Raw genomic sequence first — 12,578 nt, 5'->3', positions numbered from 1 at the left:
GATGTGACCTTGGGAGAGTTCCTTAATTGTGCCTCAGTTTCCTTTTCTGCAAAGCAAGGATAATACCGCTCCCTATTCACAGGGGTGTGGGGAGGGTTGCACAAGTGTACAGTGTAAAGCCCTTAGCACTCTACCTGGTAAGATGTGACACCCTCACGTGTTAACTACTGTCATCATCCAGCATCACTCTTCTCTTCCTTGTCACCATCCAGAGTAGCTTCAGGGAGGCAGCATTACCAAGGTGCTTGAGGGCAGCAACTCTGGACTCACACCCACTTTTTGGTGTCCTGGCTTTGCTAATGGCGCCCAGTGTACGTAACTTTAGACTATTTACTTCAACTCTTGCAGCTTCGGTTTTCTGATCTGTGCAATGGGGATTCATGCTAATTACCTCATTGGAGTGGCTCAAGGGTCAGATGAGATGCACAGTGAGCATTTTGTCACAGTGCATTGGTACACTGGGTAAAGGGTAGCTAGTAAACTCCTCGGTTCATTTCGATGGCAAAGGCTTTGTTGTTTCTATAGCATGACTTTGTGGGAGTCATTCCACCTCTCTCGGCCTCAGTTAGTTTGTTCATCTATAGAATGGGGACACGTACCTTACAGGATTTGCTGTGAGGATCAAATTAAAGAGTGGCTGAGAGTGTTATCAAGTGTAAAGTTCTGCACAAGCCCAGAGGTGGGTTTTAGAGTAGCGTCCTCACTCACTGGTCAGGAGAGCTGCTGGGAAGCACAGCATCACTTAGGCATATGCAACATGTGTGTTTACTTATTTTTGTTATGGGAAGCTGGATTCTTGGGCTAGAGAATATGATATTTAGCCCCTTTCTTACTTCCTTCTTTTCTTTATTCTTTGCCTTATCCCAAGAAGATTTCAAGTGAAAAACTATGTCTGGATTTGTTTGCCTCCTTTCCAAGAGAAGCACATTTATACTGCTTCCTATATTGACTATTCTAACATGGGAACATGTACCCCTGGACAGCTTCTGTGCACAGTATTTACACTGTGCACACTTACACATGCTGGACTAGTGCTATGCCATGTCACTGTGTCCCAGCCCATTGCTTCACTGCCAAGAGTAAAGTCACATTCTCTTCTGTGTCCATCTCTAAAACAATCTTCCACTTTTGCTTCTCCTTAAAATCTTAAACCTATCTACATTGCACAGCACCCCTTGCTGGAAGTGGGTCTTTCAGGAGGCAGGAGTTAGGGTGCTCTGAGTTAGGGCAGCCTCGGAGAGCAATTCCAGGCTGCCATTTTGTTTGCCAGTCTTGGGTTTGCCAGTTATTTCTGCAGGAAATTATATTTTATCCTAAAATATGTTTTTGACATATTTTGAGATGGTTGTCACAGAGCCAGTAAAAGGAAGTAGTCCTGTAAAGCTGTCTTTTATGGGGAAAAGTTATATTTGCAGAAAATCTGTATTGATGAAGTCAGGTCTCTTTTTGTTCAGATCTAAGAAAGATTAATTGACAGTGTGACACCTTTAAAGGTCTAAACAGAATATTTACCATCTATGCTCTTTTAGGGCTACTACACACGAGGTTTCATCTACATAACAAGACCACTTTTGCCAGCCAAGAGTCCCCTTTCCTTCTTCCCTAACCTGTCTTGCCACTAAAACCTGATTTACCAGTACAACCTCTTTTTAGCCATGCTCTGACCCCACATTCTTTCTATAACCTCAAGATGGTGTATAAGCTTCTGCACCCCGTTGAGGGGGTGGGTCTTCATTCTGAGGGCTCCCATGTACACGTTAATAATACATTTTAAATGCTTTTTCCCCAATTAGTCTGCCTTTTGTGATTTGATTTTTCAGTGAAACTTCCAAGTGCTCAGGTTGTCCATATGGGCTCCAAGGGATTGAGAACCTACATCGGGTCATTTTATAGAGTCCCATGAGAAGTGGGGGTGAGGAAGCCATTGGTACAGTGTCAGGTGTAGGCACTTGAAGAATCAGTTTTCTGAAAAATCATTTTGGTAAATCACTTTCTTCAATGACTGCTATTGCATGATGGATTGAAATAGGATATGAGCATAGAAGTTAGAGGCAAAAGCTCCAGATTTGATAGTAGGCTCTGTCAACTACTAATAAAATGACCTTGGACATGGCATTTCATCTCTCTGGAATCTCAGTTTTCTTCTCTTAAAAATGGGTTAACTCGCAACAAGAACTAACTTGAGAGTTAACAACTAACTTGCAAGGTTGCCATGATACCTGTAAGTATGTTTCATAAAACGGAATGTACTTTATAAAGATGAGCCATCCCTATTACTTCTTCTAGGAGTTGTGGCTGAGACTGTTTTTCCCATCCCTGCTTTACCCTGTATTTAACCAAACTTCTGGGTGAATTTTTTGACAAGGTGGTTAGTCACTTAATTACATTATATAATTAGTTTAGACTGATCCTGGAGAATGAGTTATATATATATTTGGTATTAATCATGCTTTTATTACTCTCAACCACATTACTTCAAATACAGTTAAACAAGCAAACGGCAATCACTGTTTTGCTAAATATAGGTCCCAACAGGCTCCACGTTAGGCCTGCAAAAAAGTTCATTTACAATGAACACATTAGATATTCAAAAGGAAACCAATACTAGTAAAGTATCTGAAAACATTTTGGAGCCTCTTGGGTCTTATTCTGTTTACTAATTGGTGTAGCAATCTTTTTCTTAACAGTCAGTGCACAGGTAAACGTCCGAATAGCCCATTGTAATTATAAATTAGAACAGTCTGGATTATTAGAGTTTACTGTTAACATAGATGTTAAAATCTGTAAAATACTACTCCTTGAAGAGGTGGCCAATGTACCACTCATGCAATACCCAAGGCAGGAAAGCAGAAACATGATCAGTGTTTTTCTGCTAGTCCCTGGGCAAGATTTCCAGACAAGTTTTCCTGTTCTGAGGACAGTCTCACAGGTATAAAAGGTGTGCCTTTTGAATAAGAAAGAGCTCCCTAAACTGCATTAGATTTGAGCAAACTCACTTTAAACAGCACTGTGTTTAGCAGTACTCCTTGTCTACTTAAACTTAAGGGGTCTTCCCTCCCCAAGACAAATGCAACCACGTTGTTCTTTTATAGATGCAATGGACTTGTGATGTTTACACAGAAGCAGAGTAAAATGGTTTTAAAACACCATCCTGTTAGTGGGGTGAGTATGTATTATAATTATAGAGAACGACCACTGAATGCATCTCACTGTCCACAGCCATGGGCTGACCAGCACCTGTAACTATTTATTTGGAACTAACACTGGTTGCATATGGGCTGAGCTGCAGCAGCAAAGCTCTGGGTTGGTTGTCAGCAGGAATTCAGGGAAGATGCAGTAATAGACCAGCTGAGAATCAGGCTCTTTGTTTAATGCAGTCACATCAGGGTTACCTGGACTGTTGGGGACCAGGAAATATTGTTGACAAGTGAGGGGCCCAGGTGACCAAATTTTAACATTAAAAAACCCAAAATATGATAGTTTCACTGTTTGGGGTGGAAAACATTATTAAGCACACTCTACATTTCTTTAATTGATAAAGAAGGTATAACGAACAGGATTTGGCTTTTCCTAACGACTGACGTAAAGTAGGGTTACCTTTATGAACATTAAGCATCTTACTGAGCTGTAAACACCACAGTCTCTTCGAAAGACCACTGAGGTGAGGAAGGTTTAACTGGCCTCACCCTGACTGCCCCCATCTGCTAGAATGTTCTAGTATGTTCTGCTTCTTTCCTCTCTGTTTTAATTTCTGATTTCCAGGGCTTATTGCCACTTTAATTTATGTTACCGTTCCTAACTTCTGACATTTATCTTGTCTACATCCTTCTTCCATCTTCTACCTACATTTTTTTCCCACCTAAATTTTAAACATTACAAAAGCTTTGAAATACACAGGAAAGTACTGAGAAGAGTAAAACAAATACCAGTGTTATCAACTACCCAGAGTTAACAAATGTTCCTTTTAGTATCTTTTTCCTACTTTTTGGCTTTTTGTATTTTATATATGGCACCAGCAATCTTTGCCTTCTACAGCCATCCCCAGCCAAAGAGAGCATGCCTTCTTTTATCCTCACTTTTTTTTCTTTTTTTGAAGGGAGAGAGGTTACATTTAGGTTTACAACCTCTTTGAGTAGATCTACTACTAGATGCCTAAGCATTAGGTGAGTTCTTACTATTTAATGTGATTATATTGGAATTTAAATGAGATTAATAGAAAGAAGTTATAGAAAAATATAGGAATATCTCCTAGATATCAAATTGAATAAATTCCTTTCAGGAAAAACTGCTCCAAATCCTCATTCCTCGAAGCTTTGTTTATTTGGGAATTATATTCCAGAATCAGATATGAACTATAGATAGACTGGAAAAGATACTATTCTCTTAAAGTTTTATCATCTTATAATTAATAATTCTACTATATGAATATCACAACTTTTCAGAACAATCTAAGCACCAAATAAATTAACGAATAAATAAGTAAATAAAGGAGAAGGGAAACTGCTTTCTTTATAGTATCATGCCAATTAATAAATGAAAAAGAATGAATTAAATTAGAAAAAAATAATCATTTTCAACCATCATAATAATAATGGATTCAGGTAAGAATCATCAGTCAGTACTAAAACTAGTAGGTGAAAGTTTGATGAGGTACAATATAATAAAAGAGTTACAAAGTGACTTCACAAATTACTAATTGATTACAAAAGGAAAAATAGTAGCATTTGGATGGATAAATTTGGAGGACATGGTCTTAACCAAGAGTCAAAGTTCGCCTTGTCATTAAGGGGATAAACTGACATCATGTTCCTCCTGATGTGATACACTGAGGACGCAGTCACCCATGTTGTTCTTTCCAAAATGTATGACCTCAATCTAATCATGAGAAAACATCAGAGAAACCCAAACTGAGAGAGAGATTTCTCCAAAACAACTGACAAGTACTCCTCAAAACTGTCAAGGTTATGAAAGTCAAAGAAAGGTTGAGGAATGTTCTAGATTTAAGGAGACTAAAGAGACACGACAACTAAATGCAACATGGAATCTTTCAATGGATCTTGTTCCAGAAAAAAACTGATATAAAGGACATTTGGGGGACAATAGGCATAATTTGAATATGGACTGCAGATGAGATAATAAAAATGTATCACTGTTAAATTTCCTAATTTTGTTAATTGTACAATGATTATGTAAGAAAATGTCTTTGTTATTAGAAAATATACACTGAAGTATTTAGGAGCAAATCAGCATGATTTTGGCAACTGATCTTCATATAGTTTAGAAAAAAAATTATATATGTGTATGTGTGTGTGTGTGTGTGTTTGTATGTGTGTGTTTGTGTGAGAGAATATGTGCACACACTAAAGATGAAGTAAATGTGGTAAAATGTTAATAATGGGTGAAACCGGTGAAGGGTACAGATGACTACTCTTGCAACTTTTTTGAAAGTATGAAATTATTTCAAAATCAAATGTAAAAATAAAAAGAGCACCACAGAACCATTTTACAATTCATTGAGCTTGGGGTGGGGAACAAAGAGAAAGAAGGTACCAAATTAAAGAAGTCAGAAAAGAACCCCAAAGTTAATTTATCCCACAACATTAATATAAAACATGCTAAAATTTTCACATACCTGAACATAGAGATACTCGAAAGCAACGGGATCTCTCCTTAAAAGGTCAATTGGATCCTTTGGGACAAAGCTAATTCGGAAAAGACACCTCATCTTATGGGAGCTGGGCCTCTGTGTCACCTAGAAGAGCAGACCGATCACACAAGAATCTGTCAGTGCTGCCTGAGAAATGGCTGAGGGACGGTAAAGCAAAGTCAACTTTCTTTGGATACTAAGGAAAGAAGCAGTGGAAGTTCTTTAGCATTTATGGTAGATACTCATTCCCTGAAAATGGCACATAATCTTGCAACTTAGCTTGGACTCCCAGGAGCAGACCCTGAGATGAGAGTTAGTGTGCAAGGGACTTATTAAGGAAGTGCTTCTGGGAGAAGCCAGTACGGGAGGGAGGGAAGCAGGTCAGGGAAGGAGAGGAAGCCACGCAAATGTGCCATCTCAGGGAAGCACAGCAGAGGGTAGCCACAGCCTGATCAGGCAGGGGACCCTGGCCTGTCAGTTACGCCACAGAGCTGCCACTGAGACCTGAGACAAAGGAGCAATGACAAATCATTGGTTTAGGGCTGTCCCAGGGAACATGAATTTCCAGATGTGGACACGATGGGTTCTAGTGGTCTGAGGGCAGTCCTTGGAAGAAGTTCCACAGATGCTGGCTGTTGTTAGTGACAGCACACCAACTCTAGGATGGGGAGTACAACAGGATCGAAAGGGAGAGATTGTCCACCACAGTTTATTATTGTATAACATGACTGTGTCTTTTTTGTTTTTTCCAAATTCGACTCCAGACTGATTGTAGCAATGAAAGCACAATAGTGTCAACCTTGGAGGACATCACATTGGAAAGTAGGAAGACAGAAGTTTTGGCCCATGCACTACATCTGGATTCTACAAGTTTCTAAGCTACCCCAAATTTCTCATAGCATGACACTGTTCAAATTGTTCAAAGGAGCTTAGAATATACCACAGGTTCTTCAGTGTTAAGGACCATGGATCATGTTTGTTTGTTTTCCTTTTATCCAGCACCCTACGTGTCAACTACTAGATGTTAGTTTCTTAATTCCTTTTGCAACAAAGGGAAATCAATTAATAAGCAATAATAATAGTAGGTACTTAATAAACAGTTGAACGAATGAAAGACATTGGACTGCAAGAAAGAAGGCAAAATCCATTGATTTCCCATAAAGGGGTCAACAAAACAAAATGAAAACCATGGAGCATGCACCAACACAGTTGAGAGTAACTACTTTTATGCAGGGGACAAATCTGGCAAAATAAAAATATTAGTGAGCTGCAATTAAAAAATTTAAAATAAAAATAGCTTTAAGTCTTATAGTATGTGTGTGTGTGTGTGTGTGTGTGTGTGTGTGTGTGTGTGTTTACAGTTTACATTGTTATCTTTGTTGACTAGAAGAATATCAATGGGAAAAGACTTTTAAATATCTGGGCATACTGAAAAGCAGTCACGCCAGCTTCCTGGCCATGGGCATGATTGCAAAGCTGAGCGGACCTGTGACACTTAGGGCTCTGGGCTGCTCATCACTGACTAAAGGGAAAGCAAACCGGAAAGAAGGAAACAGGGAGGGGAATCTCAGAGGCCTGGAGTGTTGGTCAGCCCTGCTGTGTTTCACAGTGACTTCACGGGCTATTTTGCTAAAGGCCTGCTCTCATGTTAGAAAGTCAGGAATCATCGTATCTCCCACTCCTTTAATTATTGGCTAGAGTCTATCTTTCTTGAATTTTCCATAAGCCGTCTTGGGTCCACTTTTAATGTCAGTAGGTTACACTAGTTTTGGGAAATAAATTAATGTAATGCAGAAAGGTGCTTTAGAGTCATTAGAAATGGCAGCGCATAAGAATAATACTCTCTAAAACAAACAAACAGAAACAATTTCTTAAAAACTTTAAGCAGTATGTAAATAGACAGCAGTATTTTCTAGGCATACATTTAGCATCAAACTGCCAAAAATTCAGGTAGAGTTGCTCAAAAGTTCCTTTGGGGGTTTTCATCAAAATTAAATGTTTTAAAATGATTTTTGTTATTGGACAAATTATAATTTCTCATACTCCCCTTTTCATCACGCCTATAAATATTTTAGTAATTGATTTTTTCATATGCATTGATTTCAAAGGCATATAGTGGGTTTGTTTCAGGATACATAAATCAATTTTCTTTTCTAGATATAGTGCTTGAGTTTTAGCACTTGACTTTTAGTTCTGATTCTAATAAGAAAAAGAAAAGATAAGGCAAGAATCACTGTTAGAAATTTTTTGTTTCCTTCTAACATTTTAAAAGAAATTTAGAAATTAGAACTAAAAGTTTAAGTTAGGTAACCTAAACTTTAAAAGTCTCACCAGAAGAGACTTTTGAAGAATCTTTGTCTCACTAAATCAGCACGAAGCTTTCCCATAAAGGCTATGTAGCAGATAAAAGTTTGAGAGAAAGTATAACTGGAAAGATCAAAAGGTTGTGGGGGCTTTTGTTAGACTCATAGTAACTGGCTGTCGGCCCATATGCCCTTGGCACTTACTGCTACAAGCCGAAGGCTATTTACTGCAAATACCTGTCACCAGCTGACAGCACAGGGGAAAAAAACCCGAGTAACCAGGGGGGCTGCCCACACCAATAACAGACAGCATGTTGGTGGACAGACGCCCCAGCTCCCCCCACCTTGTGGGATAACTCTGCGCTGTGTTCCACATTGTCACCCAATGCCCTCCAGTAAGACAGAGCTCCAATTACCTACAGTGGAAACTGGCTTGATGACACATCCTTCATTGGCCCGCCCAATTTTTCCCATCTCCCTTCCCCATTCCTCTGCCAGTATTTCCTGAGATCTCGTTCCAGACAAACCACGTGCATTCAAATCCTTAAGTTCTGCTTCTGGGAAACTCAGACCCAGACACTGACCCTTCACATGAGGGATTCTGTATATCAGGGGTTGTTCCCCTGTAACGAAGCATGAAATAAGTCATCTAGTTCCGGGAGTGTTTTGGCGCACGTTAAACAATCAGTAGAAGTGATTGAAAATATCTATAGGTAGATTTAAACTTGATAGAAATAATAGTTCAAGTTTAGATAGAGGAGTATAAATCAACAGAAATAGCAACTTGCTAACTAATTCATTACATCGAATTGGACTGGATCAAGAGAATCAGAGATATCCGCAGGACTCATGTGCGGGACACCAGCTTTTCATTATACAATAACCGAGAAGCACTTTAGTGCAATGACACTTTCTGCCACTCTATCCAGCTGGTGGTGTCTTGATGCTTCTCCTCCTGGTGTCCCCTCATGCCCCTCTCCCTGAAGTTCTCTCAGCTCTGAACTCTTCTATGGAAGAGAAATTTGTTGAAATTCTTATATATTCAACAAAGACTCTGCTTGTGTGGAATCACAAAAAAAGCCAGGGTGCCACACTGAATTCAGCAGCCAAGCAGCCCGCTTGTCTCCCCAGAGAACAGATGGGGGTGGCATCTTGGTAACCAAGAACTGGGACACATTGGTAGATCATATATTTATAGCGAGCAGGACTGGGGCAGGGATTTCAGGCTTCCAAAAATAGTCTTAAGTATGTACCCAGAATTTAAAACAACGAAATATGATTTCGGATTAATTTAAATAATCTCAGAAACTATTCCTTTTTAACGGTTTCAAGAGATCAATGGCCAAAACAGGTGAACAAGTCATTGCAATAACATAAAACATGATTCTACAGAGCTATATTCCCAGTGAGTAGCTGCCGAGTCTTGAATGACAAATCTGGTTATGAGACCAACCGACTATCTGTGAAAGATTGGCAGAAAGGGAAACATCACCTTCAGGTGTAAAATCCATTATGAAGGCCAGCACTCCCTTTTGTGAGGATACCCTGGGATGCAATTAATACATTTAAAGGATTAGAGGGAGGGAGAAGTCTGGAACTGGGCAACCTCTGCTCTTGCCAGCAGCCTCCACACCTGGGGTTGAAATTTCACAGACCTGAGTTAGAGTCTCCTGTTCATGAAGCAAGAGCAGCTTCGTTCCGGCCCCTTCCGTCCTCTGCTCCAGCATGAGGGAGAAGTGCTCGATGCCTTTGATGGAGAGCTTCTCTTGAAGGGTTAAGATGACATCCTTACAGAGGAAACATTGACATGATGAGATAAAAACTGAGGTCTCCCTCTTGTGGAGTCTAGCATGGCCAGAAAAATGTTACACATGTAGGCTTCAGATCTTGAAATTTCGTTCCTTTGGTCGATTCTAAAATTTAATGCTCCAAAGATCCAAAAAGATACAGAAATGAAGCCTTTCTTCTCTTGCCCTTTTCCTGGCTTTCTCAACCACCCCAAATTTGTATGGACTTCAAAACAGAGAGTTAACAAGGTAAGCAGCTGGAGGAGGAGCTTACTTATCATGTAAGGTCTTAGAACAGAAAAGTTACCGATAGATTATGTAGTATAGTCAGTTCAGTTTTCCTTTCTTTTAAATGGGGTAGCAATTAAACTAGTTCTGAGAGTGGTCTACCCCAAGGGGGTAGCAAAATATGGCCAGTATGCCAGATCTAGCTCACCACCTGTTTTTGTAAATAAAGTTTCATTGGGACACGGTCATGCCCCTTTATTTATCTAAAGTCTATGGTTGGTTGTGTGCTGCATCAGCAAAGTGGTTGCAACAGAGAATACGTGGCCTGTGAAGCCTAGAATATTTGCTCTCTGCCTTTTATAAAAAGAGTTTGCTGACCCCTGGTCTACCCTTCTGAAAGAGCAGTGTGGGAGTGGTAAGGAATGGGGGCTCCAGAAACAGTCTGGCTTCGAATCCCAGCTCTACTGCTTATTAGCTATGCAGCTTTGGGCAAGTTATTTAATCTCTAAGTATCTTAATTTCTCTACGTGTAAACTTGGGATAATAATAAAGCATGTCTTGGAATGGATATAAGGATTTAATGAGTTCATACATAGAAAGCATTGATTACAACACAAAGGGTTGTGTTGGCACAGAGTTAGGGTACTACAATATATGTATATTAGCTTTTATTTTACATCTCTAGGGAAGGTGCAATGAGCAAGCTTTGTCAGAAATCTTTTATAGGATTAAGCACCTATGATCAGAAAAGTGTTCCATGGATAAACACACAGATTTACTGCAATGCAAAATGAATTCCTCAACCTTTACTTTTTTCATGTACCTGAAAACTAGTAAGTGATCCCTCTTCAAGGTAATTTACACTCAGATGCTAAAAATCCTGTAGAGCAGTGGTTCTCAACCAGGGGAAGTTTTATCCCATGGCAACATTTGGAAATTTCTGGAGACATTTTTGGTTGTTGCAGTAGACTTGGGGATGCTACTGTCATGGAATGCTTAGAGGCCAGGGATACTGCTAAATATCTTGCAATGCACAAAACAGTGCCACAGCAAAGAATAATCTGGTCCAAAAATCTCAATAGTGCCAAGAAAGAGAAACCCTGCCATACATAGAGTTTTCTTTTCCTGACTTTTCTGATATTTTGATCCTTCTCTGTGGTCCTTGTTCAATTTCTTCAGGCCCCATTAAATCAAAGATCTCCAAATCCACCAGCTCCCCCCAAAATCATTCAACAGAAATGCCTTGACTATGTTGAATTTCAAAAAAAGATTCTCTGTTTTATCATTTTCACTCAAGGACCGGGAAAGAGAAAACAAAACCAGCCTTTGTGTAGCAACATGTAGTTTATAGAATATTTTCCTTAACCACCTGGGAGGACACCAAAAAATCAATAACAATAGTTTTCTCTATTGTAACTCTGTGGCAAGAATTTTGGCAATTTTTATCAAACAGTGTCATATTCCTTTCATAATAACTATAATATTTTTATTTTACACCTACCAGCCCGTGTCTATTGTGATAATGAGGCTGTTAGGTATGAGATAAGATAACTTGAATTTGATGTGAACTCATTGCATTGGTCCCTGTCTTCTCATTGTCATCTGCAATCCTCAGGGAAATCAAACTTAGTCTAGTGTACATTCCTATAATAAAGAGGCCAGAGGGAATTAACAACAGGGATTTCTTAAATTTAGATTTACCGTTAAGAAATACATTCAAGTCTTTACCTATATCTTCAGGTGGGGTAGGGAGGCCAGTGGCAAGGAGCTGACCAGTTGCTAACACAGAACAAGGCCATGGTGTCAGAGCGAGTTGTAATAATGTAGCTCTATGGGTTAGTTCAGGGGTCTGTAAACTATGACCTGTGGGTCAAACCTGGTCATGCCCGTTTGTTTATATATTGTCTGTGCAGTAACAAATTAACCTTGCCTAAAGAAATATTTGGTCCTTTGCTCCCACTCTTGGAAAATAACCTCTAAGCCCTTGGAATATCCTCCCTGATAGGAGTGGTTTTGTTTACCTGGGGGCCTTGGGACATACCAGAGAGTCTATGCTAACAATTGATTTATGACAGGAACCTTGGGTCATGTGGTATCAGCTTGAACTCTGGAGGGGCTGGAGACTAAGGGCAGCCATGTGGGTGGTCACCGGTGTCTATGTGGCAAACCCGCAATAAGAACTCTGGACACCAAGGCTCAGGTGAACCTCACTGGTTGGCAGTGCTGTGTGCAAATGGTGACACATCATTTCTGGAAGAACTAAGCAGTGTCTGCAGAAATCCACTGGGACAGGACACCTGGATGCTCTCCTCCTGATCCCTCCTGTGCCCTGCCTTTGTGCCTTTTCCCATTGCTGATTCCATTCTGTATCCTTTTGCTATAACATACTGCAACTGTACGTATAACAAATTGCTGACTTCTGTGAGTTCTTCAAGTGAATGCTTGAACCTGAGGGTTGTCTTAAGGACTTCCCAAACCCACCTGTCTACAGCTGCTTTCGTGATTCAATGACAGAGTTGAGCAGTTGAAACTGAGATCAAATAGCCCACAAAGCCTAAAATATTTACTATTTCACCCTTTCCAGAAAAGGTTGACCTACCTCTGGGATAATTG

At 39.8% G+C, this 12,578-nt stretch overlaps 1 protein-coding gene across 2 annotated transcripts in view; it reads right to left on the bottom strand.

The window, feature by feature from the left end:
• The window catches only part of FRMPD4 (FERM and PDZ domain containing 4), a 561,802-nt gene that overhangs the window by 21,445 nt on the left and 527,779 nt on the right, over nucleotides 1-12,578 (bottom strand). For both annotated transcript variants that reach the window (XM_012657567.1, XM_012657568.1), the window contains 2 exons: nucleotides 9,606-9,737; nucleotides 5,633-5,752 (listed from right to left, as the gene is read on the bottom strand). In XM_012657567.1, coding sequence (XP_012513021.1) covers nucleotides 5,633-5,752; nucleotides 9,606-9,737 — 252 coding nt within the window. The remainder of the gene's footprint in view (nucleotides 1-5,632; nucleotides 5,753-9,605; nucleotides 9,738-12,578) is intronic.

This window comes from Propithecus coquereli, unplaced genomic scaffold (genome assembly GCF_000956105.1).
Source record: "Propithecus coquereli isolate 6110/MARCELLA unplaced genomic scaffold, Pcoq_1.0 Scaffold548, whole genome shotgun sequence".
NCBI classification, from domain to species: Eukaryota; Metazoa; Chordata; class Mammalia; order Primates; family Indriidae; genus Propithecus; species Propithecus coquereli.
This window is presented reverse-complemented; position numbering and strand designations above follow the sequence as displayed.